The sequence below is a fragment of the Pongo pygmaeus genome, chromosome 8 (genome assembly GCF_028885625.2).
Source record: "Pongo pygmaeus isolate AG05252 chromosome 8, NHGRI_mPonPyg2-v2.0_pri, whole genome shotgun sequence".
In the NCBI taxonomy this organism is placed as follows: Eukaryota; Metazoa; Chordata; class Mammalia; order Primates; family Hominidae; genus Pongo; species Pongo pygmaeus.
Window position 1 is genome coordinate 70493732 of NC_072381.2, and position 24245 is coordinate 70517976.

Sequence of the window (24245 nt, forward strand, 5' to 3'; positions counted from 1 at the left end):
ATAACCGGTCCCCGGTAGCCGGATGTATCTAGGTTGTTTTCAGGTTTGCCTTTGGGAAGATGAATATCCTTATAGCCAAATGCATACATATATGCATATCCCTGCCTTTCCCCTTATTATAGAGAACTAAAGCTGGAACTGCTGAATAGAAACATGAGGCTTTGGATACATTGTTAAATTGGCCTTCCAGGCTGCCATTTGGCCACCTGTGGTAGATTGCACTAGGATCCCTTACCCCTCAGGGATCTCTTACCCCCCTTACTTGGGCAGCCCTGTGTCTTGTTCCATGGTGCTGCTGGTCACTAACCTGTGGGAAAGCCTTGTGGGCCCGGGGCCAGTGTGGGCTCCTGAGGATGGAGACCCTTCATCAAGCATTTTCTGGGGCTCTTGCTACACAGTGTTTTGAGTGTGATTTAGTGTGTAAGACCTGGAGAGGGTGCACACAGAGCAGGACAGCCCCCAAATGGTCTATCCCTGCAGGGCCAGGAAAGCTTTCAGGGCCCCCTTGTCCGCAAGATAGCAGGAACAAGGTAGGTTGCTAAGATCTGACTGCAAGAGCATTTCCCCTGAACCTCTTGGGACATCCTTACACCTGGTTAACTGCTTGATTGTTGTTTTAATTTTTCTTAACTGTTGTGTCCTTTCCTTTCTCTTATTTTCACCTCCGATTTCCTGTTTTTTTGTTCAACAGCAGGATCAGGTATGTGTCGGGGAATCTGCTTGTAGTAGTGGTCTGCTGCTTCCTCTAGTTACTTTGCTTTTTTTTGTTTTGGGGTATGGCATGATTAGCTCTGACAGATACAAGGAATGGTTATGAGAGGCAGGGTCCCTCTCTGTTAATAGGCTGGGGAGGGCTTCTGCATCTCTCCCCTGTAATTTAGCCTTTGAGGTGTTGGGTCTCATCTCCCCTTCGGGGTCCAGAAAAATGAAGTCAGCAGAGCCTTGTGCTCTGGTCACAATCCACATGCAGCATACGTACATGCAGGCCACCAGTGTGACAATGGGGAACCATGGGTGGCCCAGGAGGTGCCTCAGCCTCCTTCAGCGTAGGCCAGTTAGGAAGTCCAGTGTAGTTCTGGCTTCCCCAGGGCACCTTGTGTCTGTCACAACGCAAGTAGGCATTGCATGTCTTTAGTGCTGTTTTTCCTAAACACAGAAATGCTTCTGCTGCATGAGCAAACATTTGCAAACAGCCAGCAGACTGTTCTGGCTGTTGGATCCAGAGAATTGGAAGCAATCTCTTGATTGTGGCTTCTGCCTCTCTGGGTAACAGGGTCCTTTGGGATCTAGAGCCACATCAGATGGCATGCTACAAGAACCAAGTACCCAGTCCATACTTGCTCTGAGCCAGTGTCCTTTGGGGCCGTCCTGAACACTGCCACCTCTGAGCGTTGGCATCCATCTGCTAGGATTAGCATTGGAGCTTTTTTTGAAGGTATTTTGAAGTCTAATGGGAGAGGACTTTGGTTGAAATACCTGAATTTTTTACCTAGGCCTCCTCAAGGAGTTGGAACAAAGCTGATCGGGGCAGAAGCAGCCCTATACCTCCTGAATATTGGCGTCTTTTTTTTTTTTTTTTTTCTAAAAAGCTTGCTGTATCTTCAGCTGCGTTCTTATTATTTGTTTATTTATTTATTTTTCATTCTTAAGGTGTGCCAAAGACAGGGTATTTGGGATATACTTTTCAGACTCCCCCGGTCTTATTAATTCTCTAGCCTTCTTGATATTAAAACAAGATGAGCCATAGTCATAACTCTTTTCCCTTAACAGGTCCCGTTTTTAGCACTTTTGTTCCTGCTGCTTTAGGGTTTGGTGCTGGAAGGCAAATGCACTCAGGCTCAGAGCTAGTTGCTGGTTGCATTTATTTCCACAATATACAGAGTCTATACACTTGTCTCACTCTTGGCCATCAGAGTGTCATGGTCAGGATGTCTAGACTATCTAGTGCTCTGTGTTTGGTGTCTAAATGGTGAAAGGGGATCAATCTGGAGACCTTGTGGCTTAAAGCGATTCATCCATTTGGCAGGTTGGGTTTTCATGTGCACTGTGTGCAGCTGTGAACGTAGAATGTGGTTTTTTAAAAAGCCAGCATTTCCCCTTAATGCATCATTTTAAATGGTCCTGCCGCTGAAAAATCTGGTGTGGTTTTATTTCTAACACATTTGGCTTTCTGTTAGTTTACGGGCATGGTAGTTCCCCCTCTAGAAAAAAACATAGCTTAGTTCCTACCTAGAGTGACTTGAAAAGACACATTCTAGAGCAGACCAGGTGTACTTGGAGATGTGGAAGGTGCTGGGGAGTCTTCCTTCCTCATAGTGGCCCTGGATGGAGACTCTGTTTGATGTCCCTTAGGAGCTTTGTGTGGTCTCTTCCCCCAGATGTAACTGGCACATATGCACTGCTTCAGACACGAGCCCTTTAACATGGAATCTGGAATCTGCCCCGTTGTGGGAGGGGGAGAGGGAGGCAGCCTTGACCTGGGCCCAGGGAGCTAGTGGGCGTGGGCTTGCTGCTGACTGGTTGTTCTGTGCTCTCTTCAGCAACCCAAGGAGATCTGTGCGCTGGTTGGGTTCTGTGATGAGGTGAAAGAGATGCCCATGCAGACTCTGGTCCCCGCCAAAGTGGCCTCCAAGAATGTCATCCCTGCCCTGGAACTGGTGGAGCCCATTAAGGTACCTGGTGTCACTTTGTGTACTGGTCAGGGCTGTGCAATGCCACACTACTCCCTGCTGTGTCACATCACATCTTATGAGTCACTTGTTTCTTTCGGTTCCCTGCCTGGCTCCTAAAGGTCTTTGAGTTTGTGATCACTGGTTTGTCCTATCCCCTATACTAATGCAGCCCCCAACCCTGAGTTCTTTTGAAAACATTTTATTTCCTTGGTTGTAAACTCTAATGGTCGTGGGATCATTAGCCTGCATATTTTCAGCATGCCATTCAAAAGTGACTTCGCAGTGCCTGGCTCCAGCCTCACCTTCTCACATGCACTTTCTGGGTCCTTCCCCATCCTGTGGCCCTGACAGACTGGATGTTCCCAGCACACCCCTCAGAGTGTACGGAAGCCTCACTGGGCCTGCAGCCTGTATACTAAGTACATGTGGGTGTCTATTTTATTTAACTAAAGCACCTCACTTGATGAAGATTAGACTGCTTCATCCCATAATAAATTTGTATTTGGCATTTATTATGGGTCAGGCAGCTTGTTAGGGGCTGTGGTGAACAGATGATGTCATTGTGCCTGTGGGGCTTACATTCTAGTTCTTCAAGGCCCGGGCTGTGTGATGCTTTAACACGTGGCACATGTACACGCTTCTTGTTCTAGAACATCCCACAGCACTTGACTGCCAGCTGTTGGTCTCTCTCTGCTGTCTCCTCTCTGCATGTGCAGAGTGTGTGACCCAGGGGCCAGGCCGAAGTGTCAGCTGGAATCCAGGAAGCACTGCTTCTTGCCTTCCTCTCCACGGGGTGCTCCTCAGCTCCAGCCTGCTGACCAAAGTGACGGCCAGAGAAAGTGAAGAGTTATAGCTCGCACTCCAACCACATGTGACTACTTAAATTTTAATGAAATACCATGGAACAAAATTAAAAATTCAGCCCCTTGGCTACACCAGCCACATTGCAGGTGCTCAGTGCACAGGTAGCTGGAGCCTGTAGTGGACAGCAGAGATAGAGAACATTTCCATTGTCCCAGAACATCCTCTGTAACAGTATTGCCTTATTAAAGGTGGGTTCTAGAAGAGCATTCTCAAGTGCTAATGAGACATGGGAGACACACGAGCAGACCTGAAGTGTGTTCAATGTTCTGTCTTCTAGATAGTGGACTGATCGCCTGTCACTTTGCTTTTGGTCCTTCATCCTCCTCCCCAAAATGAACCCTGAATGATGAAATGATTGTAACTGAACACATCATCAGGACAGCTCTTTGGGGTGGGGAAGGGACTTTCTATCTCCTGAACTGTGAATTCCTGGGTTTTGTTTTGGTGGGGTTAGGGGGAGGTGGTGGTGGTAGAGGATTGGGGAAGGGGGTGAATATAAAAATAGGGAATTAACTTGGATATTAGAAGCCACACGTCATTTGGAATTCAGGAGGCAGTGGCCCTTGATTTGCTAACCCACCCTGGTCTCTGTATCCCCTTTCCTTTAGGGGAGCAAGACCAAGGGCTGTGAGTCCCAGCATTGAAAGTACTCTGCTTCTACTCTTTCCACAGAAGCACGAGGTCCCAGCAAAGTCTGATGTTTACTGTGAGGTGTGTGAATTCCTGGTGAAGGAAGTGACCAAGCTGATTGACAACAACAAGACTGAGGTATGCTATCCTCCTGGCAGAGGGAGGGCCTCTCCTGCCCCCCGAGCCTGAATGTCCCAGTGGGAAAGTCCCACAGGAGAGAGGGCTTGACCCAGCCTTGACATGTGTACAGCCATGTCCCCATCTCGTGGAAGGCAATCCTCACCAGTGGGACCTCTAGGCTGGTGGGGGTTGGGGGAGGTGGACACCATTGCCCTGCTTTGTGGTTTGGTAGTTTTCTGGGGGTGGAAACGGCACCCACCATGGACTCATTTCCTGGCCATGTTAGTATTTTCAGAATCTCCCCCAACCCTTGTCTAGCCTCCTGTCTTCTCACATGATCCTCTCGTGTGTTTCAGAAAGAAATACTCGACGCTTTTGACAAAATGTGCTCGAAGCTGCCAAAGTCCCTGTCAGAAGAGTGCCAGGAGGTGGTAGACACGTACGGCAGCTCCATCCTGTCAATCCTGCTGGAGGAGGTCAGCCCTGAGCTGGTGTGCAGCATGCTGCACCTCTGCTCTGGCACGCGGCTGCCTGCGCTGACCGGTGAGCGCTGGGTGTGGTGCGGGAGAGGATGGTGCCCCTCTTGGGTCTGGGAGGGCCCTGCCAGCATTGAGCCCACTTGCCCTCTTGTGTAGTTCACGTGACTCAGCCAAAGGACGGTGGCTTCTGCGAAGTGTGCAAGAAGCTGGTGGGTTATTTGGATCGCAACCTGGAGAAAAATAGCACCAAGCAGGAGATCCTGGCTGCTCTTGAGAAAGGCTGCAGCTTCCTGCCTGACCCTTACCAGAAGCAGGTACGTCCCAGGCTGGGCTGCGGTGGGCCAGCATGGCAGAACCTGATGAAGTATGCCAAGGCTGGGGTACATTTTGATGGAAAACCAGCTGTTTCTGCCTCTGGGCATGGAGTCCAATGAAGTTTTACTTGGAGGTGATTTGTTGGCTTAAGATGAGCCACTGGGGGAAGCAACCTGAAGTAGAGAGGCCAAATGTAGATAGGGTGTCTGGAAAGGGAGGCCCCAGGACCCATTGGGCTGGGAATGCCAAGAGCTCTCAGGGAAGAGTGTATCCAGGGCCTGCCTGGCCTTTTGTGCCCCACTGTGCTCGGATACCCCCAGAGCTGGACCTGTGTCCCCGCTTTCCTTTACAGTGTGATCAGTTTGTGGCAGAGTACGAGCCCGTGCTGATCGAGATCCTGGTGGAGGTGATGGATCCTTCCTTCGTGTGCTTGGTGAGCCTCACTGGGTGGTGTGGGTCCTCTCGGGCAGCTGTAACCTGGGGGGCTGCAGAGACCCGGAAGGGTTGCTCTGAGACTTGGCCGTGGGGTGGAGTCTCTGGGTTCTGCTGTGGGAGAGCCAAGAAGGTAGGGAGCCAGCCCCCCAAGCCACATCGCTTTCCTTAGCAACCCTGATGTTCTGAAAGAGCGTGGTGGAGCTCTGATCCTAGCTTCTTCTGGAAACCGTTTGCTTAGTTTTGAAAGGGATACATTGGGCAGCTCTCATTCTCCCCCCTTTTTTCCTTTTCTCACCATATAGAAAATTGGAGCCTGCCCCTCGGCCCATAAGCCCTTGTTGGGAACTGAGAAGTGTGTATGGGGCCCAAGCTACTGGTGCCAGAACACAGAGACAGCAGCCCAGTGCAATGTGAGTAGCTCAGCAGACAGTGTCACCAGCCTGTCATGCCCTGGGGTAGCCTGTGTGAGAATCCTGCTTTAATGGGAACCCAGTGATCAACTTTCCACCCTGCTTTTATGTTATCAGAAAACAGGCCCAGAGAGGTGGTTAGGCTTACTCATGGTCCCCCAGAAAAGACAGGGTGAACTACACTCTTGTAGTGAAGGGTGGGGTGGATTTTTTTTTTTTTTTTTTTAGTATTTTTTTGCTTCTGCTTTGTTGCTTTTGTCTTCATTTCCCTTGTGACAGTGTCAGACTTGTACAAGGTCACTCCAGGGATTGCACAAGTCTGTGGGATTCATTGCCCAGACCTTTGCCCAGGTCCCGTCCCCCGGGAACATGTTTGCCCTTGCTGAAGCCGGGCCTGAGTCTTCTTCACTCAGGCCCTGAGAGCTGGCCCCTGCCCAGCAGCCCTAGGGCACTGTGGCCCTGGCCTGGCCTGGCAGCCACCAGTTGGGTGACTTGTGCTGCTTCCCTGGGTGGGGATGTTTGGTCCGGTCCCTGTTACTTAATGTTGCTTTGTGCAACTTTTCCTTCCTCACCGGGCTTCCCTGTGGCCATGTCAGTGGCGGTTGTGTCATTTCGGACCACTGCAGGGAGGGGCAGGGGGCCCCCATTCTGGCCATGTCCAGCCCTTTCCTCCAGCTAGGCTCCAGCCCATCTCCACCGTCAGCCCCACCCCACAGCTAGTTCTGCTGCTGTCCTGGGGAAATGTGGACCCGCTTCTCAAGGCCCGAGCTGGTGTGTAGCCTAACTCAGGCAAGGAGGTTCTGCCTGGGAATTAGTGTGCAGGCTGCCAGCAGGACACTGGGTGCCGGGTGCAGGTAGATGAAGGGTCCTGAGCCCTGCCTGCATGGGTACTCATCTGCAAACTACTGCAGGCATCTGCTGCTCTGGACTCGTGCCTTAGAAGTTCCCAAAAACTCTGATGGCCACGTGTTCCCTGTTTTTAAGTGAGATCCTGTCCTAGGTCTTCAGCATCTGGTGCTATCCAGCTGACCTAGGACAAGAGAACAGGTCCCGTTTTGGGGTGATATCTGATACATTGATGGGCCGGGAACGGAGTGTGTCATCTGAAGACTAAACTCAGCTTCCTCTCTCCTACCAGGCTGTCGAGCATTGCAAACGCCATGTGTGGAACTAGGAGGAGGAATATTCTATCTTGGCAGAAACCCAGCATTCGTTTTTTTCTACTTGTGTGTCAGGGGGAATGAACGCACAGATCTGTTTGACTTTGTTATAAAAATAGGGCTCCCCCACCTCCCCCATTTCTGTGTCCTTTATTGTAGCATTGCTGTCTGCAAGGGAGCCCCTAGCCCCTGGCAGACATAGCTGCTTCAGTGCCCCTTTTCTCTCTGCTAGATGGATGTTGATGCACTGGAGGTCTTTTAGCCTGCCCTCGCATGGCGCCTGCTGGAGGAGGAGAGAGCTCTGCTGGCATGAGCCACAGCTTCTTGACTGGAGGCCATCAACCCTCTTGGTTGGGGCCTTGTTCTGAGCCCTGACATGTGCTTGGGCACTGGCCTGGGCTTCTGAGGTGGCCTCCTGCCCTGATCAGGGACCCTCCCCCCTTTCCTGGGCCTCTCAGCTGAACAAAGCAGCAAAACAAAGGCAGTTTTATATGAAAGATTAGAAGCCCGGAATAATCAGGCTTTTTAAATGATGTAATTCCCGCTGTAATAGCATAGGGATTTTGGAAGCAGCTGCTGGTGGCTTGGGACATCAGTGGGGCCAAGGGTTCTCTGTCCCTGGTTCAACTGTGATTTGGCTTTCCTGTGTCTTTCCTGGTGATGCCTTGTTCAGGGTTCTGTGGGTTTGGGTGGGAAGGGGGCCATCTGCCTGAATGTAACCTGCTAGCTCTCCGAAGGCCCCGCAGGCCTGGCTTGTGTGAGCGTGCGGACAGTGGTGGCTGCGCTGTGCCTGCTCGTGTTGCCTGCGTGTCCCTGGCTGCTGAGGCGCTGCTTCAGCCTGCACCCCTCCCCTGTCTCATAGATGCTCCTTTTGACCTTTTCAAATAAATATGGATGGTGAGCTCCTAGGCCTCTGGCTTCCTGGTAGAGGGCGGCATGCCGAGGGGTCTGCTGGGTGTGGATTGGATGCTGGGGTGTGGGGGTTGGATGCTGTCTGTGGCCCACTTGGGCACCCATGCTTCTATCCACTTCTGGTTGCCAAGAGACAGCAAGCAAAGCCAGCAGGACATGCAGTTGCTATTAAATGGACTTCGTGATTTTTGTTTTGCACTAAAGTTTCTGTGATTTAACAATAAAATTCTGTTAGCCAGATCTGGGCCTAATGTTTCTGTGACCCTTCAGCTGGAAGAGTTTGTTCTTCTCTGATGAGCTCTGAGCCCATGACACCTTTGGGGCCCAGCGTTCCTATGACCCCTCTTGGCCAGAGAATGAAAGCAAAGTGGATAAAGGGAAATCCCACCTGGTCCTCCCCAAGACTCAGGGCCAGCAGTAGGTTGGGCGCACCTGAAGGTCGACTCTGCCCTTCGCCTGCCCCTGTCCCTGCTCCCTAGAGGCCAGAGTCAGAGCACGTTGCCAGTTCCTTGAGAGTTGCCTTGATTTTTAAACAAACTATTCCAGAAACTTATAGTGAGTACCAGTTAAACAAAACCAAGGGGAAACTATTGAGGGAATAACTTAATTTAAAAAAGGAACACACACAAACACTCCACATTCAAAACCCAAGGGAACGTCAGTCACTTCTGTTTATAAGCTGGGCACATTTGGGAAGCCAGTGAAATGGACAGAATGCTTGTTCATTGACATTGACTTTCTTGTCCATGTGGGGATGCCACCTCCACCTGGACGTCCAGCAGGGATGTGGCGGAAATGTAGCGGGACTTGGACTGGAGTCGGGTGTCCAGCCAGCAGGGGATGTCCGCTCTGGGCTTCCCTTGCGCCTGCTCAGCCGGAGGGGATGGTGCTTGCGGGGTGGAGCCGGGAGGGAGGAGGGCCTGTTCGGCCTCTTTCAGCTCAGCCTGAGCCAAGCTGGTCCCCAGACTTGTGGGCCCCAGTGACCCTCCTTACCTTGTCCTTAGACGCTTAGCATTTTTGTTTGGTTTTCTTATAAAAATAACAGATCTTATGAAGGTAGAGGTCAGATGCTGAATGAGCGTCTGGCAAAAGTGGGATCTGAGCAGCTGATGCGGGCCACCAGGGCTAAGCCAAGGTTGTCCCCCAGGCCTGGCCTTGGAGGGGACCCCCCGACTGGCCCTGTCCCTGCCCTTGCTCCCTGGGACGGGGCGGTGGACGGGTGCTGCTCACACCCACGAGGCTTCCCTGTCTAGTCACAGCTCTGTGATCTCCAGGGGGCTCTCCATGATCACGTCGCGAAGTTTGTGCAGGGGTGTGGATTTGGCGGATTCTGTGCGGGCGTTGCGCTCGAAGGCAGTGGCCTCGGCAGCGGTCAGTGTCTCCAGTGAGCGGCCCAGGCCCTTCTGGTCATCCTCGGGCAGGCTGTTGAGGTCGGTGGCCAGCAGTGTGCCCGTGCTGCCGTGCACCACGTGGATCCCATCGGGCCCCTTGAGCTCCACTGGTGGCTTGTGGCGGAAGCGCAGGCTACCCTGCCCTGGGCTGTGGTCTCCTGGCTCCTCGTCCAGCTCAGTCTGGATCAGCTGCAAGAGGCCACAACCCGCACATGCTCAGGGCCATGCCCAAGGGGTGAGCAGGTGGATGGCCCCAGAGACCCACTGGCTGTGTGGCTGACCTGGGCTCCTACCGCAGCAGGCCTGTCAGACTCTTGTTTCTCAAACTGCCTGCAAAGGGGAACCATGAATGCTTAAGGTGCTGCAGATAGGTTCTCGGGAAGATCGGCTTCTTGTGAAAATCTGTGTGTGTGTGTGTATGTGTGTGATCGGTTTCTTGTGAAAATCGTGTGTGTATGTGTGTGATCGGCTTCTTGTGAAAATCGTGTGTGTGTGTGTGTAGACAGAGTCTCGCTCTGCCATCTAGGCTGGAGTGCAGTGGCGCGATTTTGGCTCACTGCAATCTCCACCTCCTGACTTCAAGTGATTCTCCTGCCTCAGCCTCCCAAGTAGGTGGGATTACAGGCACGCCATGTTGGCCAGGCTAGTCTGGAACTCCTGACCTCAGATGATCCACCTGCCTCGGCCTCCCAAAGTGGCTGGGATTACAGGTGTGAGCCACCACACCTGGCCTTTATTTAGAGACAGGGTTTCTCTCTGTTGCCCAGGCTGGAATGCAGCAATGTAATCAACTCACTGCAGCCTCGGACTCCTGGGCTCAAGTGATCCTCCCATTTCAGTTTCCCGAGTAGCTGGGACTACGGGCGTGTGCCACCACACCTGGCTGAGAATTTTTAATTTTATATATTAACTTTGGCGCTCTATAAAAATCCTGGGATGCAACTGTGGTATCTGGGTTTGTTGCCAAATTGGCCTCAAGCAGATCACCTCTAATTGTGTCGAGGCAGAAAGTGTCAACAGGACAAGCTGCAGAGGACAAATAGGTGGGGTGGAGACTTGAAACTGGCACTGTTGTCCTGTATGAGGCTATTCGACTAGCTTATTCCTGTTGAGAATGTGGGCTTAGCTGGAAATTCGTTTTTAGGTAAAGCCTGACTTTTGTAAGTGTTGACATAATCACTACAGGCAAACATATGTAGGCCTATTTGACCCTGACGGCCAGTTTATTTTCTTTCCTTTTTTTTGAGACAGAGTCTCACTCTGTCACCCAGTGGAGTGCAGTGGCATGGTCTTGGTTCACTGCAACCTCTGCATCCTGGGTTCCAGCAATTCTGCCTCAGCCTCCTGAGTAGCTGGGATTACAGGCATCCGCCACCAGGCCCCGCTGATTTTTTGTATTTTTAGTACACATGGGGTTTCGCCATGTTGGCCAGACTGGTCTCGAATTCTTGGCCTCAGTTGATCCTCCCACCTCGGCCTCCCAAAGTGCTGGGATTACAGGTGTGAACCACTGCACCCGGCCGAGTTTCTTAAAGTGACATCACCCCCGAAGATATGTTCTTGAGGTCTTCCTCTAATCGGAGAAAGACTGCCTTAGAGACTACCCCATTCCTGTGAAAGCCCCCAAGAGCCCAGAAAGCAGAACCTGCTGTATGACTTCCTGGCCCCCACCCATTGCTGTCTTTGGTCCTGGCTGCAGAGCTCCAGAGACATAGAGAAGGACAGCAGGACAGCAAGAGAGACAGAGCATCCCCAGGCTGGGGCACAGCACACAGCTCCCGGCCACCCAGCCGGCTACCTCAGAGATGGAGGAGTGGCAGGAGGAGGCTTTTTGCACCATCCGCTGTGCAAAGAGCTTTTTGAGCCGCAGGTAATCCTCCAGGACCACCTTCAGCAGCGAGCCCTGGGGGAGGGAAAGGGTTAACCCCCACCAAGGGCCTCCCCTGCCTGCACCGCCCCTCGCCCACTCCCTCTGGGAGTAAGGGGTACACAGACATCTGATCCTGGTGATCCTAGGGCAGAGGATCAGCAGCAGAGCCTGGAGACAGTGGCCAGCCTGGACACATGTGGACTCACTCCTGAGCCCTGCCCTTAAGGCCACCGCAGGCTGGAGTAGCCCCCCCATCAGCCCTGGTGTTCTCGCCCCAGTGGAGGGTGGGTCTAGCTGAGCCTGGAGGTCTCTATCACCCTGTGTTTTCTGGAGTGGGGTCCAACCTCAGCCAGGGGACTGTGTGCGGAGCCTGCAGGGAGGGCTCACCTTGATTGGCCCCTCACGAATGATCTGGCCCAGCTTGGCAATGTTGTCGTACTCCTGGATGGCAGCCCGCAGGTATCGGTCATCATCAGGCTTGACAGCTGCTGGCTCACGCCCAAAAGTTCCCTGGGGAGAGGGGACGTTAGCTGGAGCAGAGGCAGACCCCACACACATGTACAAGGGAGGGGGCCACCCCTTAAAGAACCCAGCTTCTTGGCCAGAGGTTGCAAAGACCCAGCCCCTCCACCCCTGCCCCTTGTGATGCCTGACCGCCTCTGGCTCACGTGGGTGCGTGTGGGGCTGTTCCACAGGTCGGCGATCTCACTCAGGTTCTCCGGTAGGTCATCCTCATGCTCCGCCTGGGCGGCCAGCTCCAGGTTCCGACAGAAGGGATCCAGCCACACAGGATTGGCTCTGCAGTTGGGGAGGGAAAAGGGTGGGGAGGGAGGGAAGGCTAGAGTAGACAGGTGCCCTTCCAGCCTCACCCCACATCCTGCCCATTTCCCTGGCCATATAGTGCCTTTCACTGACTTGGGGGCGTGAGGCCCTGGCGCCTGTGGTGCATGCTCCCACCCTAGGGTCCTGCTAGAACCAGGACTGCATGTCAGTCTGGATTGCCTTTGGTGCAGAGGCTTCACCCTGCACCCACTGCCCAAAGTCTGCATCCCCTGGAACTTGAGGCCCACTGGGGTGGAGAGCCCGTCAGCCACGCGGTTTCTGAGTGGAGGGAGGGTGAAGGGAGGGTGGCCTGCCCACCAGGGGGCGCCCACAGCCTGGGTTTCGGCAGTCCCAGCGCTGGGAGACTGCAGCTCTCCCCGCCTGGGTCCTGGCAGGACTCCCCGCAGGGGACCGGGCAGGGCCAGTACCCCACTCACCCATCAAAGGAGTACTTATTGGTGTTAGGCATGTCCATGATGTCGATGAAGCCACGATTCCCTGCAGGGAGAAGGGTTGGGGCATGGAGGGGAGGGGCATAGCTGGGGTAGGGGTGGTGTTAGGGGGTGAGGGAGGATGGGGTGCCGGGCATGGTCCTGGGCCCAGTGAAGGACCTGAGCCAGGCTTGTGAGGCCCCGGTGAGCACTCCAGGCCCCCAGCCCACTGCCTTCTCGCCTGTCTCCCCGCTATGGCCCTCACTTACCAGCTGAGCCAGCCACAATGGCCTTGAGCTTCCTCTTGTGTCTGGAGAGAAGCAGAGAGGGGCTGGTGAGGGGGACCAAGCTGATGTCTCAGGCCCTGCCTGCCTCGTGGCCATCCGGGAGCAGGTGGTCGGCCCCCTGATGGCAGGGGTGGGGGACACTCACACAGTCCTGTAGTACCAGTTCATGAGGACGAAGAGCATGGTGGCCAGGAACAGGAGGATAGCCAGGACGATGATCGCCATCTGTGGGAGCAGGACCAGGGTGAGCCCGGGCAGTGGGGAGGGTGGCTAGGGCTGTGAGGCAGGGTCACCGGGTACCTGCAGGGCAGACATGTCATCCGGCAGCCGGACAGAGATGGCAGGCTGCACGTCCAGGACGTTGTAGTTCCGGAAAAGATTCCGCAGCTGCTCCTTGTTCTCGTCGATCATCTGGATCACCCTGGGCGAGGGGCAGGGATCTCAGCTCTCCTCCTCAGCCATTCCCCCACCAACGACAGTCTGCTCTGCTCCTGCCTCAAGCCCCCAGAGTTCATCAACCCCAAGCCTTGCAAGATTGAGGTCCACCGGCTGGGACAGCTTTGTGTTTTACAAGGTTCCTCAAACCTTCATGTAGGATCCTGTTCCATCCTCACAGTGGATGGAATACTCCCATTTTTTTTTTTTTTTTTTTTGAGATGGAGTCTTGCTCTGTTGCCCAGGCTGGAGTGCAGTGTGGCATGATCTCAGCTCACTGCAAACTCCATCTCCCAGGTTCAAGCGATTCTCCTGCCTCAGCCTCCTGAGTAGCTGGGATTACGGGCGTGTGCCACCATGCCGACTAATATTTGTACTTTTAGTAGAGATGGGGTTTCTCCATGTTGGTCAGGCTGGTCTCGAGCTCCTGACCTCAGGTGATCCACATGGCTCGGCCTCCCAAAGTGCTGGGATTACAGGTGTAAGCCACCGCGCATGGCCTGAATACTCCCATGTTACAGATGGGGAGAGGGAGGCTCAGAAGGACAGAGTTGCTCATACCCCCAAACTCTGCTCTCTCTCCCAGTCCTGCCCCACTCTGGGAGATGGCCCCACACAGTGGGCCTGATGGTGTGGTCTGTGTCTCCTTTGGTGGGTCCCCTCCCCTACTCCAGGGCAGGGAGGCAGGCAGGCAGACAGGCTGACAGTCCAAACACAGGCCCCCACTCACCGGTCCACGTCCAGGATGCGGTTGGTATCGCGGTTCACTACGTGGATGAGCAGTTCTGTCTGCGCAAAGTTCACCCGGCCCTTCTTGTCCACATGGAACTAGATGGGAAGGGGTATTGTAGGGTGTGGCCACCACAGCAGGGGGCCACAGGGACGGGCAGGCCTCTTTTAGGAGCCCCTTCTGCCCTTCCCTGTGAATAGACCCTTCGCTACTGAATGTTTGAATGTTTGCTGAGGACCAGGCACGGTGCCAATCACTTCATCCACACTTGGCCAGGTACTATTTATTATTGGCCCCATTTTATGGAAGAGGAAACTGAGGCCCAGAGACCTGGGAGAACTTTATCAAAGCTGCACTGATAGGAAATGACTAAGTGGGGCGTATACTGACTTTCACGCCCTGGCCTTTGCACAATGCCCCGTCTCTCCTTGTGGCCTGGCCTCCCCTTCTCCCTCCACTGCCCCGGCCCCGGGTGGGCCCATGAGGCACCTGCACATCGTCAGTATTGACAATGGCCCCAGTGATGTTGGAGAGCAGGTGGATGAACTCCTCCTCGAAGCCGCGCACACGGTCGGGGATCTCGTTAATGACGATCTTGACGCGCTGGTCGTCCCTCAGGATGTAGATGCCGATGATGGCCGTGTCGTTGTGGCCTGCCAGGTCGCGGGCCACAATGTCCACCACGAAGTAGCCGGGGCTATAGGCCACGAAGAGGTCGAAGGTGCGCAGAATGCCGTCCACGCTCCCTGCAGGAAGCCCGAGGGCGGGGCACGGCTCAGAGACTCAGTGCCCCGAATCCCCAGGAAGGGGCATGAGCCCTGGGGTAGGTGGGCACATCTAGGGGAGGCAGCACAAATGTCCACAGGGCACAGCAGGGAGCAAAGGTGACAGGCAAGTGGGAACGATGCCCATCTGAAGTGGCAATGGCTCGGGTCTCAGCTGGTTATCATCACGGGGGAGTGTGGATGACAAGTTTGTGACTCTCTTGTCCCATGCTAGGGTGCCGAGGACCATTTCTGAGCCCCCTTAGTGTCTGTCTCTCCTCTGTCTTTCAAACACATGTACCTCAGAATTCCACAAACAAGCCTGGGCGTGGTGGCTCACGCCTGTAATCTCAACACTTTGGAAGGCTGAGGCGGGTGGATCACTTGAGGCCAGGAGTTTGAGACCAGCCTGGTCAACATGATGAAACCCTGTCTCTACTAAAAATACAAAATCTAGCCAGGCATGGTGGTGTGTGCACATAATCCCAGCTACTTGGCAGGCTGAGGCAGGAGAATCACTTGAACCCAGGAGGCAGAGGCTGCAGTGAGCTGAGATCGTGCCACTGCATTCCAGCCTGGGCAACAAACAGAGTGACAGTTTATCACCAAAAAAAAAAAAGAAAACAACAACAAAACCCATAGAAGAGAGATGGTCAGGTGGTACAGCATAGTCTTCTCTTAAAAGACAATACATTGGGCTCAAAATTTGTCACTTTATTTTTTATTTTTTAAATTTTTTTTCTTTTTTTAGTATTATTATACTTTAAGTTTTAGTTGTCACTTTCTAGCTGTGTGACCTCAAGCAAGCTACTGAGCCTCTATGTGCCTTGATTTATTAAGATAAGAGCAGTGAGAGCTCAGAGGACAAAGGGATGTCTGCTTGTGTAACTGGATGAGGTGGCACATAAACTAGACCTTGAAGAGTGGGGGAGGGATATCCGAAGGCAAAGAAGGGGTCAAAATGGCATTCCAGGCAATGAAGGCAGAGGGGTCAAAGGCCAGGGGAGAACGGGAGAGAGCAGGCCGAGGGGATGCTAAGCAGCTTAGCTAGGCTGGGTACAGGGCCCTTAAGGATAGCAGGTGACTGTGGAACAGAAAAAAGGATTAGGAGGAAGATCTAGTGAGCCTTGAATGCCAGGCCACAGACAAGGCATACAGAGGAGGAGTCTTCAGATGGAGAAGAAGGGGAAAGGGGTTGGGGCTGGGAGTAAGGTAATGGGACACCCACAGGGGCATGCGTCTCCTAGAGCCTGACCCAGAGAGTCTCAGCCGTCCACACGGGTCAGTGCACAAGCAAACATGCACATCCATAGGTATAAGTGTGAGCTTTGAATCCTGGTGCCCCAGTCCTAACACAATGCCTGACATAGGGGAAGGCGATGTGCACAACTGGAAAAACAGGCAGATATTATGGGAAGGAGAGTGAGAAGATGGGTAGGTGGACAGATGAATGAAAGCAGGATGGATGGACAGATAGAAGGAAGAAAGGATGGAAGCACAGACGGATGGATGGAAGGATAAAATGAGGGATGGACAGATGGATGGAAGGATAGATGGACAGACAGAAGTATGGATACATGGATGGATGGATAAGTAATGGATAGATGAGTTGACAAGAAGAGAGAATGAAAAGAAAGGGCTGGTGGGTAGATGAAGAGGTGGATAGGTGGATACACTGGAGAACGGATTGCTGAATAGGTGGATGAATAGGATTGGCGTGGCTGGCTGGGGGGCCACCCATATCCTGTGGTGCTCCCACAGACCCCATCTCCTCCCAGATGACAGTCCATGCAGTGACTGAGAGGTCATGGCTAGAGGCAACTCATGTGCTGCCAGGCCCCTACCCATGGTGAAGACCTGGCCCACATCTTCAGAGTCGTTGGCAAGGGCCCGGAAGTAGTGGATGGCCAGAATGCTGTAGAAGACAAGGCTGTTGTTGCCAATGTCTGCATCCAGGGCCAGCACCTGGATCAACTCTGAGCCCACCTTGGCATCGGTGGCCACCCCTGCAGGAAGAGGCAGGTGGTGTAAGTGGCAGGGCAGGGGCCACCCCACACCTCGTGCCCAGGCTCCAGTCCCTGCACCTGCAGTGTACTCAGCCTTGGTGAAGCGTGGCGGCTGGTCGTTGATGTCTTCTAGCACAACGCGCACCTCCTGCAGCGTGAGGTCAGCAACCAGGTCGAGGGTTGGGGAGGATCCACGGGGAGGTGTCCAGCTGCGATTGCTGGAGGCCTTGACGATGAAGGAGAAGATGGCTTCTCGCTCCCGGTCCAGGTCCCGCAGCACCAGCAGACGCCCGTCAGGCTGCAGATGGAAGTTCTTCTCTTCGTTGCCGGCTGAGGGTGGGATCATGGCACAGGGTGAGGGGGCAGGGCCAGGAGCAGGGCATATGTGGGTCATCTCTAGCTCCAGGGTAATCAGGGCACTGGCTCTGTCTGGCCCCACCTGCGATGAAGTAGTACACGATCGCATTGGGGCCCTCATCTGCATCCACTGCGCCTGTCACGTTGCCCACGAGGGTGCCGCGTGGTGAGTGCTCAGGCACTGTCAGCAGCTGGTACTGGGGGCTGCCTTTCTGCAGAGGGAGGGGGATGTCATCACAGGGGGCCAAGGGAAGACCCGAGCTTCCAGTCCCTGTTTGAGGGCCCTGGGCAGTGACTTTGTAGGTGCTGAGGGAGTTTACTCTCCAGGCCTTATGGGGTGAGTAGAACCGTTGTAACCTCAAGGGAGCAAAGCATGGCCCACGGATCTGAGCTCTGCCCTCACAGAGTGTTGCCCAGAACCCAAATGAGTGCTTAAGTGAGAGAACACACACGTTACTCTTATATGCACATGCATGTGTACACAGTCACACTCAGCAGTCGCCAAGGAACATCACATCCCATGTGCACACAAGAAAAAACAACCATGTCAGAGAGTTGGAGTCCACAGGAGGGGCCCTCAGCCTTGCTGTCAGATTTCATGTCAGCCCTATATCAATAAATCAGAGCTGGGTGGGGCGTAGTGGCTTAGGCCTGTAATCTCAGCATTTTGGGAGGCCAAGGCAGGAGTTCGAGACCAGCCTGGCCAACATGGCAAAAACCCGTCTCCACTAAAAATACAAAAATTAGCTGGGCATGGTGGCGGGCGCCTGTAATCCCAGCTACTTGGGAGGCTGAGGCAGAAGAATCGCTTGAACCCAGGAGGTAGAGGTTGCAGTGAGTCAAGATCATGCCACTGCACTCCAGCCTCGGCAACAGAGCACGACTCTGTCTCAAAAAAAAAAAAAAAAAAAAAAAAAAAAATCAGAGCTGATTTTCATGCTTCGTGTGTGTGTATGAGTGTGTGCAGGCAAAAACAAGGCTATCAGCTCCATGAGTCAGGCATTTTGGTCTGCCTTTTTTTTTTCAGCGCTCAATATAGCTCAATATAGTGTAACACAGCTGCTCAATAAATAGTTGTTCTTGCATGAAGTGCATGCAGATAGATGTTTCCGTGTCTAGCTAAATGTGTATTCTGGCACAGTGTATATAGGAGAGTTTGTGCGCATGTGTGCTTGCAGGCAGGTGAGTCCCTGTGTGGGTGTGATCAGCGCAGGAGGTGGGCAAGCTCACTGGAGGCCTCACGAAGAGGGGTTCGTTGTCATCGATGTCCTCCAGGGCCACCTGCAGCGGCTGCATAGTCTCGTATGGCACCGGCTGGCCCAGGTCGCTGGCCACCAAGATGAGCTAGGAGCGGAAGAGCACAGAGGAAAAGACTGGGAGAGGGGATTGGCTTGGGGACTTCCCGGTGGCCAGTTCCCCTAGGGACTTTCCAGGAGGCGAGGTGCAGGACCTGCGCCCAGAAGAAAGCCCCGCCCCAGACCCTGCCCCTCGCACCGGGCCCCGCCCTTACACTGTACACCGCCTGCATCTCGCGGTCCAGGCGCTGAGCAGTCTGGATGAGGCCGCTGACTGGGTCGATGGTGAAGAACTCCCAGTCCCGGTTGCCCGCTGTCTTCAGGAAGCTGTAGCGCACCGCCCCGTTGAGGCCCTCATCCTTGTCCGTGGCGTAGACCTCGTACACGTTGGAGCGCAGCGGGATCTCCTGTGGGGAGCATGGGGAGGAAGGCTCCTGGACCCCTGAGAGAATCTCAGCTCCTAGGCCCTGAGGGAGCCCTCGCTCTTTCTCCTGCGGTAGCAGAATGTCCTCAACAACTTAGAGCACCCACCAGGAGCGCCTGCCTGCTCGGCTGGATTCTCCTGGATTCTGGGCTTCTGCTAGCTGTTGTCCCTCTTCTCTCCTCCCCAACCCAAGCTAAGGCCACTGCACTACAGTCCAGCCTGAGAACCACATGCTTCAAGCCTTCCCAGGGTGACCATCTTCCCAGGAGCTGCCTCCGCCCTCCCAGTCCCATTCATTGCATGCTGAGGTTTAGGGGACAGAGGGGATCTAAGTGCTGAGGCCACAGCCGCCCTTTGTCCTGTATCAGTCTTGCTCTCTCTGCTACCCCAAACACAGGAATTCTGGATGTCCCCAAACAACACCATCCATCCAATGGGGTACCTGAAAATGGGGGGGGGACACAGGCAGGGTGGCATGGTGGATAGGATAGGGGTTGGCCACCAGGGTCTAGTCTGTTACTAACCTGCCTGGAACCTGGACATGCCACCTCACTTCCCTGAGCCTCAGTCTCCTGAACGCTGTTGAGCTAAGTCCAAGATCTCAAAACCTCATTGAAATCATACAATGACCCATGACAAGGCTGCCCAGGGAAAAAGAAAGGGCACGTTTCTTTGCTTTTAGTTGAGAAATGATCAGCTCAGCATGGTTTCATTGTTTATCTCATGGATCATGACAACTGGAAGTTCTAAATGGCAGTTACGTCTAATTAATAACAAGTAGGACGACATATAGATAATTAATACATGCTGATTGTTCAGGAGACATAAATCTTTCCAAATGCAAAGCCCTTGAAGGGAAAGTGTTCATAAATGGGGCTTTTAGTGTGAAAAAGGACTAGATTATTATTAATTTATACCCTGCCTCATTCCACAAAAGAGATTTGATGCAGGGGACAAGAATACATAAATTATAACAAGATTGATCAAGTTAAAAACCTAGAGTAAAGAAAACAATTGGTTGGTCAGGAAGATGAAAGCTGAGGGGTGGGAAGCAAGGTGTAAGCCCTGTCCCTGCAGGGTCACTTGAGATGGGCTGACCACTCTGAAAGAGCAAAGCAAAGAGGACCAACTGCTCAATCACTGCTGATGAGACACTAGACACAAGGTAAAAAAGCAAAGCACATGGTAAAGACAATGCTTCTTCGAGCTTAGCCCTGGGAGAGTTTTCTCCCGCAGGACCTCAAAGAGGAGACAGAGTGACATGATGGACTTAGCACGGACATTCTGAGATGTGGAGCCTGGGTGGAGTTTGGGGGACAAAGAACAAGTGGGAGACATTCTGATGGTGCCACTACGGAGCACTTTGGGCTTGTGTGCTTAGAAGAAAGGGGGAGAGCAGAAGACAGAGGAGTACTTCCCCTATCTTTATATGGCAATTTAGGCTGAGAAGTGGAAGAATTGGAGAGATTTCAGAACCTTGCCACTTCCCCTTGTTTCTTATTTTGATGCTCATCCTCAGCTCCTAGGCTGTCTCCACACTGTATCAGCAGGAACAACAGACAGACAGAAGGGGCGTGTGTGTTTATTCTGAGACAAGTATGGGGGAAGTGGGTTGTGGAGTCTGTCCTTTTTGGTAGACATCTAGGAGCAAGAGATGGAGTACTTACTTATTAGTCCTGTTTTGCAGAGGAAAAAATAGACTTACAGAAAATAGACTTACAGAAGTCACTTGCTCAAAGTCATTGGGCTGATAAGCGATAGAATTAGACTTCAACTAAAGATTTTTTTTTTTTTTTTGACAGTCTCACTCTGTTGCCCAGGCTGGAGTGTAGTGGTGCGATCTTGGCTCACTGCAACCTCCATCTCCCAGGTTCAAGCGATTCTCCTGCCTCAGCCTCCCGAGTAGCTGGGATTACAGGCATGCACCACCATGCCCAGCTTTTTTTTTTTTTTTTTTTTTTTTTTGCATTTTTAATAGAGATCGGGTTTCACTATGTTGGCCAGGCGGTCTCGAACTCCTGACCTCAAATGATTCACCTGCCTTGGCCTCCCAAAGTGCTGGGATTATAGGCGTGAGCCACTGCACCCGGCCAAACCAAAGATCTTTTACTAGCACAGCCCATATAGTAACCACTGTTCAATACCGCCCTGTGTGGCACTGGGCAGGTCTGCTTCCTTCTCTGGCCTCAGTTTTCCCACCTTTACAAACTTTTTTTTAATTAAAAAAGTTTTTTGTTTTTTTTTTTTTCCTGGAGCTACTTTCCTGAAGCCAATTTTCCCCACCTTTAGAGTGAGGTGCTTCTACTCTTCTAGGCCGCAGCTGGAAGAAGGAAATACTGGTGGGCAGGAGGCCCTGGGGGCAGGAGTACCTCTCTGATGTGGAGGATGGTGCCGTTGGGTGGGCGCACAAAGACAGGGCGGTTGTCATTGACGTCGATGACCTCCACCAGGAGCATGGTGGTGCCCCAGAGTGGGGGCTCTCCGCCATCTGTGGCCACCACGGTCAGATTGAACCTCTCGTAGGACTGCAGTGGCCGCTGTGTGGTCACCAGGCCCGAGTCCATGTCCACATGGAAGGCCTCTGGCAGTGGGGGCAGGAGAGTAGCTCTGGTTGAGACATCCTTCCCACGCTTCCCTCTACTCCTGGCCTGGGGTGGCAGGCCTGCCCCTCCCACCCCCCAAGGCATCATGGGTGTCCAAGGAAGGCCACATACCCACGCCAGGGCCCTCAAGTGAGTAGATCAACTCTCCATTGGGACCTTCATCCTGGTCAGTGGCCATCATGGTGATGACCGAGGTGCCCGCCGGCTCATTCTCATACACGCTTGTGCTGAACTGGGGCTTGGAGAACTGTGGCCGGCAGTCATTGACATCCAGCACTTGGATCACCACCTGGGTGGATGGAGGTCAAGGCCAAAGGTAAGGAGCAGGATGGGGCAGCCTCAGGGGACCTGGTCATGCAGGAGTAAGCCTGGATAGAGGAAGGACAGGCACCAGCCTGGGAGGGAGGTAATGTCTTCTAATGTGTTGGAGTCTGACTTGAAGCAACTTATTTAACCCCCTGAGCCTCAGTTTCCTTGGTTGCACAATCCTAGATCCTTGGCACAGTGCCTGGCTCAAGTAAACACTCAACAACTGGAACAGTGGTTAACAGGTAATCTGCACCTGGGCCCTGATGCAGAAACCCCTTATCCCCTCACACCTCCTATTTTGTTCCTTGCTGCTCCCCACAGTGGCCCTATAAATCTGGCTCTAATCTCTATCCCTTAGTGCTGGATTGGTGGCATTCCTCCACTCTCCAAGGTTCTCTTGACTGCGATTTGTGTCTGGCCTGAGACTTGGCTTCCCTGGCTGACCCCCCAGCCCAGGGCACGTCTTATGGACACAGCAAACTATGGGGCCTTTGTTCCCTGGCTGCTGGGAGCTGCCTGAACTGCATCCTTATCAGAGCCCTTCACAGCAGTGACTTCATTTTTCTTTTTTCGATGGAGTTTCGCTCTTGTCGCCCAGGCTGGAGTGCAATGGTGCAATCTTGGCTCACTGCAACCTCCACCTCCTGGGTTCAAATGATTCTCCTGCCTCAGCCTCCCAAGTGGCTCGGATTACAGGCACGCACCACCACGCCTGGCTAATTTTTGTATTTCTAGTAGAGATGGGTTTTCACCATGTTGGCCAGGCTGGTCTTGAACTCCTAACCTCAGGTGATCCCCCCACCTCGGCCTCCCAAGGTGCTGGGATTACAGGCATGAGCCACCATGCTCTGGCCAACAGCCATGACTTTAAAGATCCCCTTTCAGTGCACAAAGCACTTTCAAACCACCTCATGTCCCCAATTGCACATCTGCACCCTCCTTTGCAGATTTGACAATGGAGGCTCAGAGAGGTAAACTGACAAAGGCAATATGCTCAGCTCATGGAACTTGAGTCTTCTGGCCCCAAATGCTGTGGTTTTCCCAATATAGCACATGCATATGTGACAGGGATGAGGTTTGGATATGTGCATGTGTTCCCAGCCCTTTCTCTCTACCTGCCAAAGAGAAGTGGTCTTGGCCCATTCAGCTGTTCACACCCCCGACCTTTCAAGAGAGTTTCCTTTGGATGATGAGATTATTGTGAGGGAGAAGTGAGTACTGTATACAGAAAGATAGGCCTGCCAAAGGCAGAAGGGAGGAGAGAGAAAGAGGAAGCAAAACCTTGAGGCCTGGGACTTTGCATAGAAAAGGGGATTGAGAGCTGAGAGGGTGAGATGCTGGCCTCAGAACAGCTGTGTGGACACTGGAATGGGAATGGGGTTATGACTTGGAGCCCTCATTAGTATTCTTTAAGAGACATAAATAGGCCGGGCTCGGTGGCTCACATCTATAATCCCAGCACTTTGGGAGGCCAAGGTGGGCGAATCACCTGAGGTTGGGAGTTTGAGACCAGCCCGACCAACATGGAGAAACCCCATCTCTACTAAAAATACAAAATTAGCTGGGCGTGGTAGCGCATGCCTGTAATCTCAGCTACTTGGGAGGCTGAGGCAGGAGAATCGCTTGAACCTGGGAGGTGGAGGCTGCGGTGAGCCGGATCGCGCTATTGCACTCCAGCCTGGGCGACAAGAGAAAAACTCCATCTCAAAAAAAAGAAAAAGAAAAAAAAAAAGAAAAAGAGAGAGAGAGATATATATATATAAATAAAGATGATTCCTTTATAATTATGTTTGGTTTCTGGACTGTGGTTCTTTCAATGAGACACTATGGTGATACTGGGCCATGTGGAGCCCCAGGCATTATTTGGGTTACACTCAGGTATGTTTAGCTGCCTATTTGCCAAAATATTTTGCCAAATAGCAGTTTGGCAAAGATTTCTCCCAGAGGGTCCCTGTCTTCCTAAGCCACAGCCATTGTAACCCATCTAGTTACCCTCTTGCCTTCTCCTTTCTGTCACTGTGTCTCAAAGGGGACTGGGTGGCTCTGCTCCCAGTCTGCAGCAGTCCACTTGCTAGAGGCTTTGCTTGTTGCCTCCACAACCCCAGTCCCTGTCGTCCCTGGCCCAGGTTGGCACCCCTCACCTGCACTGAATTTTCACGACGGTTGCTGGCTACATCCCCAGGGTTGTCTTTGGCCAAGGCAGTCAGGATATAGTGGTCCTTCTTCTCCCGGTCCAGAGAAGACAGCACATAGATGTCACCCTAGTAGGGGGAGGGTGGCTTTAGGTCCTTCAATCATTCAAAAGGTATTTATTGAGCACCTACTATGGCCAGATGCTGTTATGGGTTCTGGAGATTTGACACTGAACAAAAGAGACAATAACCTCTGCCCCCAACAAGCTCCCATTCTAGCAGCTCTTCTTGCTCTCACTACCACAACCTACCTGGGGACGGGGTGACCAGCCCAGCCTGGAGCTACCTGCCTGACTAGGAACTAGCATATAGTAGGTACCCCATAAATATGC

At 53.0% G+C, this 24245-nt stretch overlaps 2 protein-coding genes across 3 annotated transcripts in view; one reads left to right on the forward strand and one right to left on the reverse strand.

The window, feature by feature from the left end:
- The window catches only part of PSAP (prosaposin), a 35112-nt gene extending 26875 nt beyond the window's left edge, over nt 1-8237 (forward strand). The window contains exons 8-14 of the mRNA XM_054437074.1: nt 2541-2672; nt 4209-4304; nt 4643-4829; nt 4922-5079; nt 5433-5513; nt 5818-5925; nt 7064-8237. Coding sequence (XP_054293049.1) covers nt 2541-2672; nt 4209-4304; nt 4643-4829; nt 4922-5079; nt 5433-5513; nt 5818-5925; nt 7064-7099 — 798 coding nt within the window. The 3' untranslated portion in view covers nt 7100-8237. The remainder of the gene's footprint in view (nt 1-2540; nt 2673-4208; nt 4305-4642; nt 4830-4921; nt 5080-5432; nt 5514-5817; nt 5926-7063) is intronic.
- A 350-nt stretch (nt 8238-8587) lies between these two features.
- The window catches only part of LOC129006861 (cadherin-23), a 76765-nt gene continuing 61107 nt past the window's right edge, over nt 8588-24245 (reverse strand). For both annotated transcript variants that reach the window (XM_054437081.2, XM_054437079.1), the window contains 18 exons: nt 23863-23982; nt 21524-21701; nt 21179-21390; nt 18601-18792; nt 18321-18434; nt 17173-17302; nt 16812-17063; nt 16572-16733; nt 14453-14709; nt 13964-14061; nt 13099-13219; nt 12944-13023; nt 12781-12821; nt 12518-12578; nt 11927-12056; nt 11646-11768; nt 11187-11291; nt 8588-9577 (listed from right to left, as the gene is read on the reverse strand). In XM_054437081.2, coding sequence (XP_054293056.2) covers nt 9251-9577; nt 11187-11291; nt 11646-11768; nt 11927-12056; nt 12518-12578; nt 12781-12821; nt 12944-13023; nt 13099-13219; nt 13964-14061; nt 14453-14709; nt 16572-16733; nt 16812-17063; nt 17173-17302; nt 18321-18434; nt 18601-18792; nt 21179-21390; nt 21524-21701; nt 23863-23982 — 2703 coding nt within the window. In that variant the 3' untranslated portion in view covers nt 8588-9250. The remainder of the gene's footprint in view (nt 9578-11186; nt 11292-11645; nt 11769-11926; nt 12057-12517; nt 12579-12780; nt 12822-12943; nt 13024-13098; nt 13220-13963; nt 14062-14452; nt 14710-16571; nt 16734-16811; nt 17064-17172; nt 17303-18320; nt 18435-18600; nt 18793-21178; nt 21391-21523; nt 21702-23862; nt 23983-24245) is intronic.